Source organism: Pecten maximus, chromosome 17 (assembly GCF_902652985.1).
Source record: "Pecten maximus chromosome 17, xPecMax1.1, whole genome shotgun sequence".
NCBI classification, from domain to species: domain Eukaryota; kingdom Metazoa; phylum Mollusca; class Bivalvia; order Pectinida; family Pectinidae; genus Pecten; species Pecten maximus.
In genome coordinates, this window is record NC_047031.1 from 26265610 (window position 1) to 26280599 (window position 14990).

The window sequence follows — 14990 nt, forward strand, 5'->3', positions numbered from 1 at the left end:
TTATAGAATTAAGAGTTCTGAATCAAAGTAAAGACCGGAAACAATTGTGAATTTTAGAATAATGTATGCTATATAATATTTCAAATCATTAAATGTTAATACAGGTGAGATGAAAAGTAGTGAAACATTAAAAGGATCTTGTATTTGACATGTATGTGATGCTTCAGGGTAATGAATTTTTTCTGAGAAGAGCTATCCGTTTGTGATGATTTTTCAAAACCTGGCCCTTTCGACCCGCTTCTGACATCAATGTTTTGTTTTGATGAATCATTACCGACAGATTGACAGCTCTTCTCACTGTGATTTTATACAGCCCAGGAGGATAGATATCATGTGTCAGACAATATCACTTGAATGTTTGACTTAGTAGTACTAACACAGTCTTACCTGTACTGATAGCTACTGACTTGTAATGTTATATAACAAGAACGTTCACCAATATCATCTCCTTAAAGATGTCCATTCAATAAAAGTTTTGCTGTTTATATTGTAATTATTATTGATAGTAACCATAGGGTGATCATTTCTTTTTGATATGGTTCTAGAATTCAGTATTTAATGTAGGGATAGTAATTTTGCCGGTCTTATATTTACAACTGTCCCATACTTTCTACAATGAAACAGAGCAGTGTTTGTAGATACAATCAATAACTGTTACTTTAGCAGTATTACATTATATAGGTATATATATCTTGTCATTTTCAAATGAAAAAAGTTATATGCAGTGACAGTCAGTTAGCATTTTGTGTTAGAGTTCTCTCCCTTTAGAATGTTAGATTTCAAAGTTTTGACATGCATATATGGAAGAGTCAGTTCACTAAGGTAAATGGAGTTCAGGATAGGGTACATAAGCCTTTATGCATTTCCTATATATGTTAATGTGAATTTTAAGTTGTCTCCCCTAGAAACTGTTATCATAATATAACAATTCAGAATTGTTTTGAGTGTATAACTAATATACATCATGTTTTAAAGATAGGATTTATAACGGTAAACAGTGTGTCAATGGTGAATTGTTAGGTAACATACACCCTTAAGTAGGAACAATTTGAGACAATGCACAACTGGCCTTCACCATTAGGCTAAACAACAGCGTTTTGTTACAGTTTCCAGGGTTTCAGCCGGCTAAGAATGCATAACAAGGGTGGATCGCCAGTGGCATTTGTGGAATTCCAGGTAAGAACTCACTTTATTGACCAATCGATCAAAAAGTTTTAACTGGTTCTTCATGGACATCAAGTACAGCTGCATACAGTCGATAGATCAGCCGAATATTATATATTGTTGATCTTTTTTGACAACCATAGAATAACAAGAAATTGTGGTGTTGACATTGACATATTGAAAGTATTCAATCCAAAAAATATATATTATCTTCAGTAATTGCAAGCGCAAAATGATATATTATATTCAAGTGTAAGCCCATACAATATATCATCTTCAATATACAGAAAGTATCAATTAAAAAAAAATATATTATCTTCAACATACAGAAAGTGTTAACTGTCAAAAAAATTGTTCTCTTCAACATACAGAGAGTATATACTCAAATAATATATAATTTTCAACATACAGAAAGTACAAATGCAGAAATGTTAAATCCCAAACAATATATTTATCATCAATATGCAGAAAGTGTTAACCCAAAAATATATTATCTTCCATATACAGAAAGTACAAACAGAAATTATAAACTAAATAAATATATTATTTCAAGCATACAGAAAATAAAAACCCAAAAATATTATCTTCAATATAAATAAAGAATAGACTAAAAAATATATTATCTTCAAACATACAGAAAGTGTGAACTCAAAAATATATCTTCAACATACAGAGAATATAAACTCAAAACATATATTACCTTCAAACATACAGAAAACGTAAAATCAAAAATATATCCATCTTCAACATACAGAGAATATTAACTCAAAAATAAATATCTTCAAACATACAGAGAGTATATACAGAAAATGTAAACTCAAAATATGTTATCTTCAATATAAAGAAAGTATAAACTCAAAAATATATCATCTGTAAACATACAGATTTGCATCATCAAAGAAATTCTACCCTACAAAGCAGTATTCTACCAGAATTTCATGGGATATGTTAGCAAGTGGTTTCAGTAGCCGTGTAAGGTGTTTCAATACTTCGCATTATTCATTTATAAGGCCTAAGAGATCATTAAGTTCTAGTTCTGATCAATTCTTCTAAAATCTGTTATTGATGTTTAATTAAGCTGATGTCGAGAGAATGATGTGAGAGGATTCAAACACCATGTCAATTTTAATGAACATATTTAGTTCAGTTCAATTTCCAGAAAAAAAAGGTATTTTATAGACGATGTAATGTCAGTTTCAACCTTCAAGCAAGTCATAAAACGTCATATTGACCTATGTTTACTATGATAATCATGGTCACTTAGAAGCTAGGTACAAGCTCTAACTGTGTTTCTGTAGCAAATCAACTGACATCCCAGGCAAACGCAGTTAAGACTCTATCCTTTCTGGACCTCCTGGAGAACGCGGGAAAAGTTACGGCATCGTTTGTTTTCTGCGGTGTTAATAATTCATTCTTAATTGGTATTGGGCCGATCCGTGGTGGGCCTAATCGAGAGGTCAAAGGTCAGACATCATCAATATTTCCGTTTGTTTAGAGATGGCATCCTGATTGCTTTGTGTTAGATGATCTGACTTGTGTGTGCCGTATGGTATGTCAGATCAGATAATGGATTTCTAGCACGTTCTAGGAAATTCAACCAACAATTCCATTCTTTCATCTAGGAAGAAATTTTTTAGTGACCTGATCTGTTAATCATGTTTTTGCCTTTTAATTTTGATAACAGTATAAATCGTCTCTGTATGAGGCCATTACAGAAAAAATACCTAGGGTACATGTACTTTGATTAGAATTATACTGTAATTTAAAAGTTACAGATTAACATGTCATCACTGTGTAAGATGCATATCAGGTAGTTGACTCGTCCTAAATATTGATTTATACATTAAAACAATATACATTATTTATCTTGTCATAAACTCAGGGTGCTAATTAACACATAAACTTTGATCAATTAAATACAATTTTAAAGTCAGGTAGGTTACTCGTCCTGAATACTGATTTAGACATTAAAACAATATACATTTTTCATTTTGTCATAAACTCAGGGTGTTAACACATAAATTTTGATCAATTAAATACAATTTGTGAAATATTGGACAATAACCCAATGATCAGGTCTTCGTACGCTGTATATGTACTGACTGTATGTAGCAAATACTTGTGTTCATCTTTCTATGAAATGTCTTGTTTTCATTGTTTATCCATTTCATTTTTTGTCATGGTGAATGAATATAATAATTTTGTGGTACATTGATGTTACCATGGTTACTAAGTCGACAGTTTTGGCGACAGTTAAGAACACTGGATTATAATATATTATAATTCTTCTGTCTGAGATGAAGAACAAATTATGACGTATCATTTGTACGATATTATCTAATGATTTAAGGTGGGAATGTAAATAAAGAAAACCTAAATATTTGGAAATTAAATTGCTCTGATGGTACTTAAACACGGGTAAGGGGAAAGGCTGATTTATAATGATATTTGTATTTCTGAAAATGTTTGCCAAAGCTTGATGAAGTTGAACCAGGTCAATACTGTAGAGAATTGGGTCAATTAACATTCATCTGCATACGGTCATACCCATAGAATGTCAATAACTTTACACTTTGTATTTTCTTTACAGCATTGTATTGTTTTATACCTGTGCACAGCATCATGTTAGAGTTGTCCTCCTTTGATTAATGATGTAGCTGATGCATATTTCACTTCTTGTTTTACTTCCCAGCACTGTATCAACTCTTATCACCCCTTCAGCTGCTCATGGAATGGTCCAACACCTAGAAATAAGACATTCCATTACTGATATTTGGGTTGATATGCACACTTGCCTTGCTTGACAACATGATCACTGTATTGCGTCAAAAAAATTCTGACTGTCACAATTCTTTTCTAAAACGCTGATTGCGAATTGAGCACATTTAGGGCTTGACATTAGACAGGAAATTAGAATGGGGAAAAGACCTCTACCTTCCCCTAATTAACCTGACAGGATATGTACATCATTAACCTTGGTTGATATGATCCCTTACTTGGATTCAGTTTAATGACCTTTGACTTTTGACCTTTCCTTGCTGTTGGGATGATGTTCCCCAACCGACAAATCCTAACCTTCAGTAATTTGAGGGTCTGTGAGTTTTTGACATCAATATATTTTTCGATCGACATTTGGTCGCCGGTCTCCTGATCCTTTCTACATTCAGTGATGTTGTTCCATTAACCTTTGGGTCCATGACCTCTGACACTTGACCTTTCTCCATTATCAGGATGTTAGACAAGCTTTGGAGGCCAAGAGCAGACTACAAGGTTTTGTACTGTTATCGTCAGACCGTGGAGGAATTCGTATAGAATATGCAAAAAATAGGATGGGGGAGGTCGTGGTGAGTGGACTTTAAATGTTGCTATGGCAACATCCAATCAAAAATTCAAGTAAGAATAATTTGAGTACTTAAGCGAAATGTTTGGCTGTTGCAAATTCATAGATATTTTTGCTGAGGTACCATTCGGGGTGTAGGTACAGATTTTTATAATTATTTAGATGTAGGACAAACATATATCTCATTAGCCACCATTCTAAAATTACTGCAGTTCCTTCATTTTTTGTTGCATTTTTTTCTGAGCATAATTAACCTGACATCCCAGTGGCCTACATTAGACTGTTCCTTATAAATGGGACGATCCTATTTTGATCACAGGTATGTCAGGTGAATTTAATCCCCCTGTTATTCCTATTAAAGTCTTTTAAGCTTGAACATCTTTGAAATCTGTGCATCTATTCTTATCTGTATTCACATATGTATATACCATTTAAACTTTACTCTTTTGGGTTTTGTGTATGTTTGTATTCCCATTTAAGTTATACAATGTATTGAGTAGTACTTCATTAAACACATTTTGATAAATGTAAGAAATCATCAGTTCCATCTGTTCATATAAAAATATTCTTTAAAAATTAAGGCAGGATTAAAACAGTAATAAATGAATTATTTGTTTAATTCAAAATTCATAGAGAAAAAAGACATTTAAATCACAATTAAAGCATTCTCTTAGCCTGTTCCCTTGTTTCAGTTCAATATAATTCCTTTACCAGTAGAATGCATTAGAAGTTTTAGTTGTGCAACCTTTATACAGTTCCCCAAATGGACCTCACATATTTAAAAATCACGTGATCACTGCATGACGTATTTTGATTGGTGGATGGGTAAGCACAGCCAGTAGATTTGCATTTGTCCACCTAAATAAGTATAACGTAATCAACGCTAAGTTGTAGTTTCTTGTTTTATTTGTCATTCTAGTCTCTCGTGTGGTGCGAATGAATAACATTGGTTTGAACATGGAGTTCAGTTATCCATACCTTATACTACATGTAGGTCCTGTAATTTTTTGCATGTAGTTTATTTTTGCATTTTTTCTCCGATTAAGAAATTTTCAAATCACTAAGGAACTGACTACTTAATGTCTTGTTAATCTGTGTGTAATGGAGACAGATACTGTCAGTGAAGTCTATAACAATCCAAAAGTTTGTTTTAGTTCAATAAGTTGAATTTGTCTCCAATGTTTTCATAGTAATAGGTAATATATTTTCAGGGATTTGCCCACTAAATAAAGTAAATAGGTAATTTTAAAAGTACTTTTTGAAGTGATTGCTTATTCCCGGATATTTTAATCATGTTCTTCATGTTCAACCCTTTTGTTACTCTAGAGCCAGACCAACAGGTGGAATGATTGATGTTATGATGAAGTAACTAAACTGATACGATAACTTATGTTTATATCGGTGTTTTACTTTTCAGGGACAGAACGAGGTTTTAGGTTCTCCGATTTCTCCAAATTCTGCCTTCTAAGAAAATAGTTCCTACGGATGTCTCCATGGTTACCATTAACTATACACGATTTGGTTATTCACTTGTTGTCTGCTCATGGATCCCATGGCGTTGCCATGGATACCAAAAGTCTTGTTGCCAGCCTGGAATTTGTTGTTTTGTCTCTTTAATGTTTTTTTTATTATTTGTTCTTTTTTATAAATATTGCTGTCAGTTGAGGTTACCATAGTAACTGACCTGATGAAGTATTCGTTAGTTAGGGACTAGTATAAGTAGTATATGTAATTATAATGAGTCGTGTATTATGCAGTAGTGCGCCTGGTGGTATTAATAAAAAAAACTTTATGCATGTTATTGTACAATACTACGTTAGAGCTACAGACTACAATCCTTTTCAACAGTGTGATGTTTATAATATTGTATATTGTACATGTGTTGATATTTAATATGTATCAAATGGTGTATTTTGTAAAATAAGAAAATATTGAAATGCAATTTTTCTCATGTTGATGTGTTTTCATAATAATGAATGTAGTTTTCCATCTTGTTTATCCTGCATTCCTGTTTTAGGTAGGTGGAACCATCCAGTTTGAACATGTAAAGAAAGAAAACTGGATCGTTCCATTTTACAGTAGGGAAATTGTAGTTTCAAGATGGTTGACATTTTTTTGTCTTTATACATAAAATGTAAAAAAAAAATGTGATTTTGTAAAATTTCATATCTATGTTAGCGTTTCCCATTGGCTCTTTTCCGTCCAATAAAATCTTGACATATCTGCGGTGCAGGGCATATCCACATTTTAACGAATACGAATAAAGGCCTTTTTAACGTAATGTGTTCAAATTGTATACAAACACAGCGTTGTGCAAATAAATTGGGAAACCAACTTTGTTACTATATAAATACACGAACACCATTGATTGGTTGTATAAGTTAACCTTTGACCTATGACCTTATTTGGCATTACCATGCACTAAAATGCACACAATAGGTATGCTATCACCGGTTTATGTACATACTTGAATACCGGAAGCACAACTTATATACAGTGAAATGGTTGTGGAAACATTTTGCATCTTTGAAGTAGAAAATTGCATTATGTTTTAGAATAGTTTCCAACGGAAAGACAAATAGCCCCTCTAAGTTTATATACCTGATCAAAGCCTGTTACGTGTTAGTTAAGGTTTCAACATCGTTAATTTGCATAAATACCTAAATTGTTTGAATATAATTTTTTTTCTATAAATTTTCTAAAACTATTTAAACAATTTTTTTTGAGAAATGTTACCTATAATATAAAATTCAATTAACATTATTTGTCATATGAAAAATAATATTGCAATTTTGCACTTTACACTTTTAAATGAATAAATGTTCTTGTCGAAATCTTTATAGAATAAGGACGGTCAGAACATGATGTCCATTGATAACATGGAATTGTCTTTTAAAACAAACTTTTGGGAAGCTGAATAGCTACATAGTTGATATGCTTCTACACTTACTTTATCTGTTAGTGAAATGGAACAGTACAACGAATGAAACATTTTCTGGCAAAATGTTTGTAAGTTAAGTTTGATGCAATAGTGTCACAACACAGTTTCGCCATAGTGGGAAGTCGCTTTGGAAATCACCTCGTAGGTATGCAGTCTTCTTTCACTCCAAGGACAAATTTTACAACTGAAGATCAAAATATTTATATTCATCTTTAAATGATGTGCAGTTTTTGTTGATGCTTTTTGATCAGTGCCAGTTTGAAACTTTCTTGTATCTTACAATCTCGCTGTGCAATAAATGTCAATCTTATTTGCCTTTGTACATTTCATAAACAAACTAACATTTGTACATTACAATTTTATAACAAATTAACATTTCCAACTTTTCTACATTCTTTATCACAATTTTCTATTCCAAATGGAAATAGTAGTCGGAGAACAATATATTTATTACATTATGCAACACAACCTGACAACAGGGTATCCGGTGTTTGTAGGGAGAATCGAGTTATAACAGTATAGTCCGTAAAGACAAAGAAATGATTAAAAAATCAAAATAAAATTGATTTATTTATCACTGAATTGAAAATGATCTTAAGTTTGTATCATAGAACTTAAAAGACATCTAATGCGATATATTGTTTCTTAAATCATAAAATGTACAAATAATTTAAAATGGTTTGAAAGATATCTAAAACTACATATTGTTACTAATTTATTACTAAATGAATGGAAACATTTTGACAGGATTTATTAGATGATAAAACCTACAAGCTGTTAAATATTTATCACTTTTAATTATTGAACCTTTGGTGTAGTCAGTTTTTGATTTTTAAACTTATTCATTGTTATAATTCTGCAATTTTTGAGCTTAAATTAACTTATCAATTTGTTTGATGATTATTAATGATGTAATGGAATGACAAATATTAAAGGAGTACATAATTCTAAATCACCCGTGACTTTGTGAAATATTCACAAACCAGGTGAACACGAAGTTGTTATCTACTATATCGGATATTGTGATATTTTTACCATGACCGTTATTGTGTTTTGCAGATTAAATTTTAAACATATTGTGGACCAATGAAATTTATAAAGAACAACATTTCCATCAGATCAACGTAATTATTCAAACCGATTGTTATTGAATAACTATGGTTGCTAAGCAACACTAGATATTGACGGTTTATATTAACAATTAGGTGTAAATATTCATTATAGAGATAGAGTTGATTCATTTTAATTCAGATTGGTCAAATCGAAAAACAGTGACAAGGCAACGTAAATCCAAAGCATTCATTTTACGTTTTCGCCATTTCATTAATATTCCCCACTAGTTATATTGGGTATCTTGAGCAGATGTAGATCGATAACATATGCACATTTTTCTAAGGCTTTGGTTTTTATATAAAATTTGTTCAGATATATTGCTCTGCCCATATTTGCATTCAGGGAAACAACTCTAATAATCACACGAAGAGCCCCATGTCTGTACCATTCAGTGTATGTTTATTCTTCGAGATGAAGATAAGATTAAATGCATCAACGATAATTTTCTCCGTGTAAATTGTTATATATATTGTGTAACATTCCAGGGTGTTTAGGTACTCCATACAGTGTATAAAGTGTTGCCTTGGTTACACTCTATACAACGTATGAAGGTTGACATGGTAAAACTGTGCATATGATATGATGATTACCATGGCGCTACTACACCGTACAAAGGTTGCCATAGTAACAATACATTGTTTGAAGTTGCCATGGTGACACTGCACAGAATATGAAGGTTGCCATGGTAACATTGTACAGTGCGTGAAAAGTTACCATGATGACACCTTATACATTGTACGAAGAGTTGCCCTTACAACAGTGCTTAGTTGATTAATGTCTTACCGTTTTTCTCTAATTAATCGGTATACTGTTATCATACGATCACATTTTTATGTTTTTGGTCATTTCCCCATTTTTGATGCAATGTAATTTCAAATTATGATAAGCAGTTCTGTGACGTCAATTTTGGTATTTGAGGCTTTTCTCTACAGAATGTCTTTGAAATCATGGATATTAATATTTCTTGGTCATGGATATTCATACACACCTGGTCATGATTATTACTTTTCTTCCTAATTTTCATGAATTTTCAAATTCATGCAGTCAGAAGACATTCACATTTTACTATTATAAGTGAATCTAGAATGATTGGTCCTATTAGGAGTTGTGTAGGGATTCGCTTCAGATATCACCAGAGACGTGATGAAATGACTCATCACATTTTGTAGGATTGCTTTTGATGCAAACTTATGCAAATTGGAACGAGTATGTAGGGTTATCGCCCCTGATCGTCGGAAGTGTGTACATGTTTTTGGGTTGTCTGTTTGAACGTGTGGTAATTATATATTATATATTAAGTCACTGCTTGGGACTTGCAACAATGAAAACATTTTGATGAGCAATTTACGAGATAATGTCGGTACCGAAAGTGTGTAGTATTGAGATATGTTACAATCATCGAGTATAGGCATGTACACTACAATCCTATGGAAGGTCATATAGCAATAAATACAGTTGTACAGCAGTGATTTGTAGCGGAGAGCAGTTGTATGTGATGTAGTAAAACATATGAGTCGTGATGCAATAATGAAGAAAACCCGAGCGTAAATGCTCTTCCTGTTGGAGTCAATGCTTTGTCCCAGGCAGTGTAAACAAGGTTGTGTGTCTCGTTATTACCATGTGATATATATATATATATCAAAACACTTGTTAATGCTATATGCGATTTGTCATGATGTGGTTAGTAAAATCATCATGAGAATGTTGATGACAATTGTACTAGTTAATACCTTTTTTTGTATATTATATTTGATTGAGAGGAATATAGTTGTTTATTTACCTGTCTCATTAATTCAAATGTTTTTATTTCATTTATTTGAAATCCAACATTTAACGGAATTAAATCATCAGAACATTGTTCAGGAACTTCCAATAGACAGAAGTCTGGCAATATGCTGTCATTTCACAGCTTTTGCTCCTGAACTATCTAACAATTTTGATTATTCATTAAAACAACGTTTTCCTCCCAGAACAAACAAAACAATATAGAAAATGATGATCTCAATTCATTATTTATAATTTTAACCCCCTCCGACATAGGTATAATTAGATATAGTTTTCTTTTGTTCTTTCAGGAATATTGGTAAAATTGTCAGTTTCACTGATAATACTCATTCAAATGCAATACATTGAGTTTTGTGTATTTTTTAATCATATTTGTAACTTTTACTATCGAGTAGGCGTCCTCTGTTATCATTGGAGATTAAGTAAGCTCCTTATTGTTCATTTAGGGGTATAGTTACCTCCTTTGTTTTCATCGGGGGATTGTCTCACTTTGGCATTTCTGATACTGGATAACACCAGATGGCGTTTAATAATGCTTATTGATTTATTTATTGAACCCGACATCCCTTATTTCTAGCCTGTGTAGAACGGTGCAACGGTACATGGATAAGAATGAGGGGTGGCAGGATTATTTTGTTTAGGTCAGTCAGGAGCTGATGAATTATCAGATTTATTCATTCTTGTGTATGTTACAGGGTATTAATTCATTTTAGGGACTGGTGTTTCCTATCCCGATTCACTTGAAATATTTAAAGGAAATTCATAAAAGATTAATACTGCGTTTCCTAAATGTAAAATGATTTTGTGTTGTATGTTCTAACATCAAGCAAAGAAACACGAAACGTCAATCTCAAATTTACGATATCAACTGAAAACTTTGAACTTGGAAAATGTATTTCATTGTTTAAAGCGACTGAAGTATCAGAATTTTTTTTTTGTAACTCAATTGCAATTACTAATAAAACAATGAATGACATTTTAACGACAGTTGAGCTATCAGTATTATATACACTGGTTTAATTCCTTTGATTATGTTCAGGTAAATTATAGGAACACCACCCTTGCTCATTTTATAAATTATCTACTGACAATCTTTGTTTTCTTCGTGTAAAATGAATCATATGCTGAAAGTGTTACAATCTCATGGATTTTATCATCAGTAAACGAATATTTGTTAAAATCACTTTTACATACAACTGTAATATGCATGGATTACAATCATCACGTGATTTTCGGTCTTTCAGTAAACTTCATTCCGAGGGAACCGGTTGCCTTAAACTTAAAATCTAGTTAAAGAGTATAAAAACAGTAGGAAACCTACCCACCAATTTATTGGCATCTCGGATATTAAAGATAAAAATGTGAAACTCCAGATCTGTCACACGACACACTACCAAGTGTTATACATAAGCAAGGTAGTAGATTCTGGACACATTGATTACTCGAGATAGAATTTTTTTTTATTACTGGATACAAATATTTAATATAACAGAAAATTTATTGAAAATTTATTGAATAAAAATTGAACTTTATTATTGAAATGGAATTAAGCAAGATTCAAATATTTGAAACTTTTTTTAAAGATAACAGTATTTGAGTGAGTAAAGAGATTAGATATTATTTGTGTATTTTACATACAAAGTGAGTTTCAAAGATTCGGTAGATTCTGAGACCCCGAAGTAAAACATCACGTTATTATACGTTTTAAGGTGGTCTATACGTATATTAATATTGAGGCGGACAACCGAGCACCTGTTGATGTTAATCCTGATGATTGTTTAGTATTCAGAGATGGAGCTGATTCCTTGCCCGCTATAGTTACTTAATAAAGTAGTAGTTAGCCATATAACGAATGTATATAGATGTGTTGTATTTATATTACATTGATGTATGTCAGATGTTAGGAAACAAGCATTGACAGAATGTAAACACGAAGTTACCTCCCCTTGACAGATATACCAGCTTCATCAATTATGTATTCCACTAGTATATTGACCACTCTAACGAGCTGAATTTCTAAACTTCAACTTTTAAGTCAATGGCTCAACTCAATTAGAATTAAAGAAATAAAAATTAAAGAAATAAAAATTTAAGAAATAAAAATTTAATTCCTGTAAAATCGGCATGATAAATTTCTGTTTCTAGTAATAAGCGATGTACTTTACTTCAGTTTAACGGAGTTAGATGTAGCTGTCTATAATATATTCAAATAGGCAGCATCAAACACGTGTGTATAACTGATGTGCCCGGATGTTTTAATGGGAGATAACTGCGTGCTTCCTAACTTGCCTGTCTGCTTTGATTGACGATTGATGTTCATCTCTGAGAAAATTCAGAGGCTAAAATTAGACGTGTGTGCGTGCGTGTATTCTTAGTTCAAGTGTTAGTAGGGCAGATGGAAATGTCAGATGATTTATAGAAATGTTCGTCAACTTTCAATTTTGACTTCTTACCTGATTTTTGAGTTTGACATGTCAGATTTGAAATGTGACTGTCATGTTTATTGAAGTTTGATCATTGACCTAATTCAGTACTGGAATTGACCTTTAGCCAGGTCAAGGTCAATCTTCTTTTTTTTAACTTTCTGACTCGTTTATATTAAAAGGTTGTTGGAGGGTGTTGGCTGGAAAGCATTGTTGTAACACCAGAGTTCAATGTACTTTGTTAATGATGGTGCAGAATTTTCTGATCCAGGACAGGAAGGCGTCATTTTCAATTTCGACATGAAATCAGAAAATGTAAATAGACTCTCTGCTGTAAAAATACATATTCTATTTCCGCAATGGTCACGTGACTAACTTTGTTTGTATGCAACACGATTGAATAATTTACTTTGTCTGAACTCTTTCGTACCATATATGAATTTAAACGTTCCTTACTTTAGGAAATTCATTAACTTTAAATTTTCCATATCATAGGAGTGCATTTGCATTGGATTTAACGGAAAAAATCTTAGTTGTGGAACTTTCCTTAAAATCTGTTATGTCTTCCTATGAAAAATGGTATATTATATAATGAAACTGGGGCCAGATACGCTAAATTTAAATTTGAAGTTTATTCAATAAGACATCAACTTGTAGAGTGCCATAATTACTTTGATCTTTGATAACTTCCTGTCCTGGATATAATACGCGTTGTGCAATTGAAATTTTGCTCAAGACTTTTCGCTGTCGCTTAGAAAATGGTTGTATGACGAGTAAACCAAGAGAGGAAATGAGGGGGAATAACTCCATTATTTATTGGGAGACTGTGTGAATCATTTTATATTTATTTATCATTTTCCGAAATATACTGCAATATTCAATTGGTATTGCATGTTATACCATGTCGTCAATACATGTCTCAACCTCAGGAATGGAAATGGGTTCTTCTGACAGTAGGAGAAGGAACATCCCATTTTGGGTAGGAGGGAGTGTAGGGTGTTTTCCTCATCATGTGACTCGGTATAACGACTACACCAGAATACGTAGTTTAATCTTATCCTAAAATTAACTGTACTTTACATCTGAATAAACGAAAGATTGTCTTCATTGGTTTGTTTTTGTTGTTTATGAATGTGTGTCTGATTATACACAACAACCTACGAGGAACACATATGAATATCGCGTTGAAAATGCTACCTCGCGAGACAGCGTCTACACTGCCTCTAAAAATGCATAAACTGACACCCAAAATACAGTTATCACCAACAAATGATAAATAAAATAACGGTGGTCTAATAAACCCCCTTGTATTATCACATATGGAGGTGCAGCGAGATAAAATTCTTAGGTTTGCAATTATTTATTCATCCACTTTACTTTTTAGCTCACCTGGTCCGAAGGACCAAGGTGAACTTATGCCATACCGTGGTGTCCGTCCGTCCGTCCGTCCGTCAACAATTGACTTATTTGACTTATTTGACTTCTTCATAACAACTGATCGGAATTTGAACGAATTTTGTCAGAAGCATCCCTATGGGTAGAGGACACAAAATTGTACAAATGATGGGGCTGACCCCCTGGGGGCCTCTGGGGCGGGGCCAAAAGGGGTCAATTTGGCGCTATTGATATAAACGACATCTCTGAAACCAAGCAATGGCTATCGCTCATATTTGCATGATAGCATCACTATGGGGTGGGGATTCAAAATTGTACAAATGATGGGGCTGACCCCCAAGGGGCCTGAGGGACGGGGCCAAATGTGGTCAATCCGGCTATATTGATATAAACGACTTCTTCTCTGAAACCGAGCAATGGCTGTTGCTCATATTTGCCTGGTAGCATCACTATGGGGTGGGGATTCAAAATTGTACAAATGATGGGGCCTGAGGGGCGGGGCCAAATGTGGTCAATTGGGCTATATTCATATACATGTAATTGACTTCTTCTCTGGAACCAAGCAATGGATATCTCCCATATTTTACTGGTAGCATAACCTTGGGGTAGGAATTTGAAATTGTACAAATGACGGGGCCGACCCCCCTGGGAGCTGAGGGGCGGGGCCAAAAGGGGTCAGTTTTGCAGAATTGATATAAACTTCTGCTCTGAAACTAAGCAATGGATATCGCTCATATTTGCCTGGTAGCATCCCTATGGGGTGGGGATTCAAAATTGTACAAATGATGAGTTACGGGGCCAAATGTGGTCAATTTGTTTAAACAACTTC

The 14990-nt window shown here is 33.1% G+C and overlaps 1 protein-coding gene across 14 annotated transcripts in view; it reads left to right on the top strand.

Annotated features, from left to right (window-relative positions):
• LOC117315584 (cell wall integrity protein scw1-like) overlaps window positions 1-13873 on the top strand; it is a 169623-nt gene extending 155750 nt beyond the window's left edge. For 10 of the 14 annotated variants that reach the window (XM_033869835.1, XM_033869838.1, XM_033869840.1 and 7 more), the window contains 3 exons: window positions 1107-1176; window positions 4395-4508; window positions 5922-13873. In XM_033869835.1, the coding sequence (XP_033725726.1) occupies window positions 1107-1176; window positions 4395-4508; window positions 5922-5972 (235 nt within the window). In that variant the 3' untranslated portion in view covers window positions 5973-13873. Of the gene's footprint in view, window positions 1-1106; window positions 1177-4394; window positions 4558-5921 lie in introns of those variants that run through there. The other 4 variants (XM_033869841.1, XR_004529722.1, XR_004529723.1 and 1 more) reach the window with 4 other exon arrangements.
• Window positions 13874-14990: the final 1117 nt, after the last annotated feature.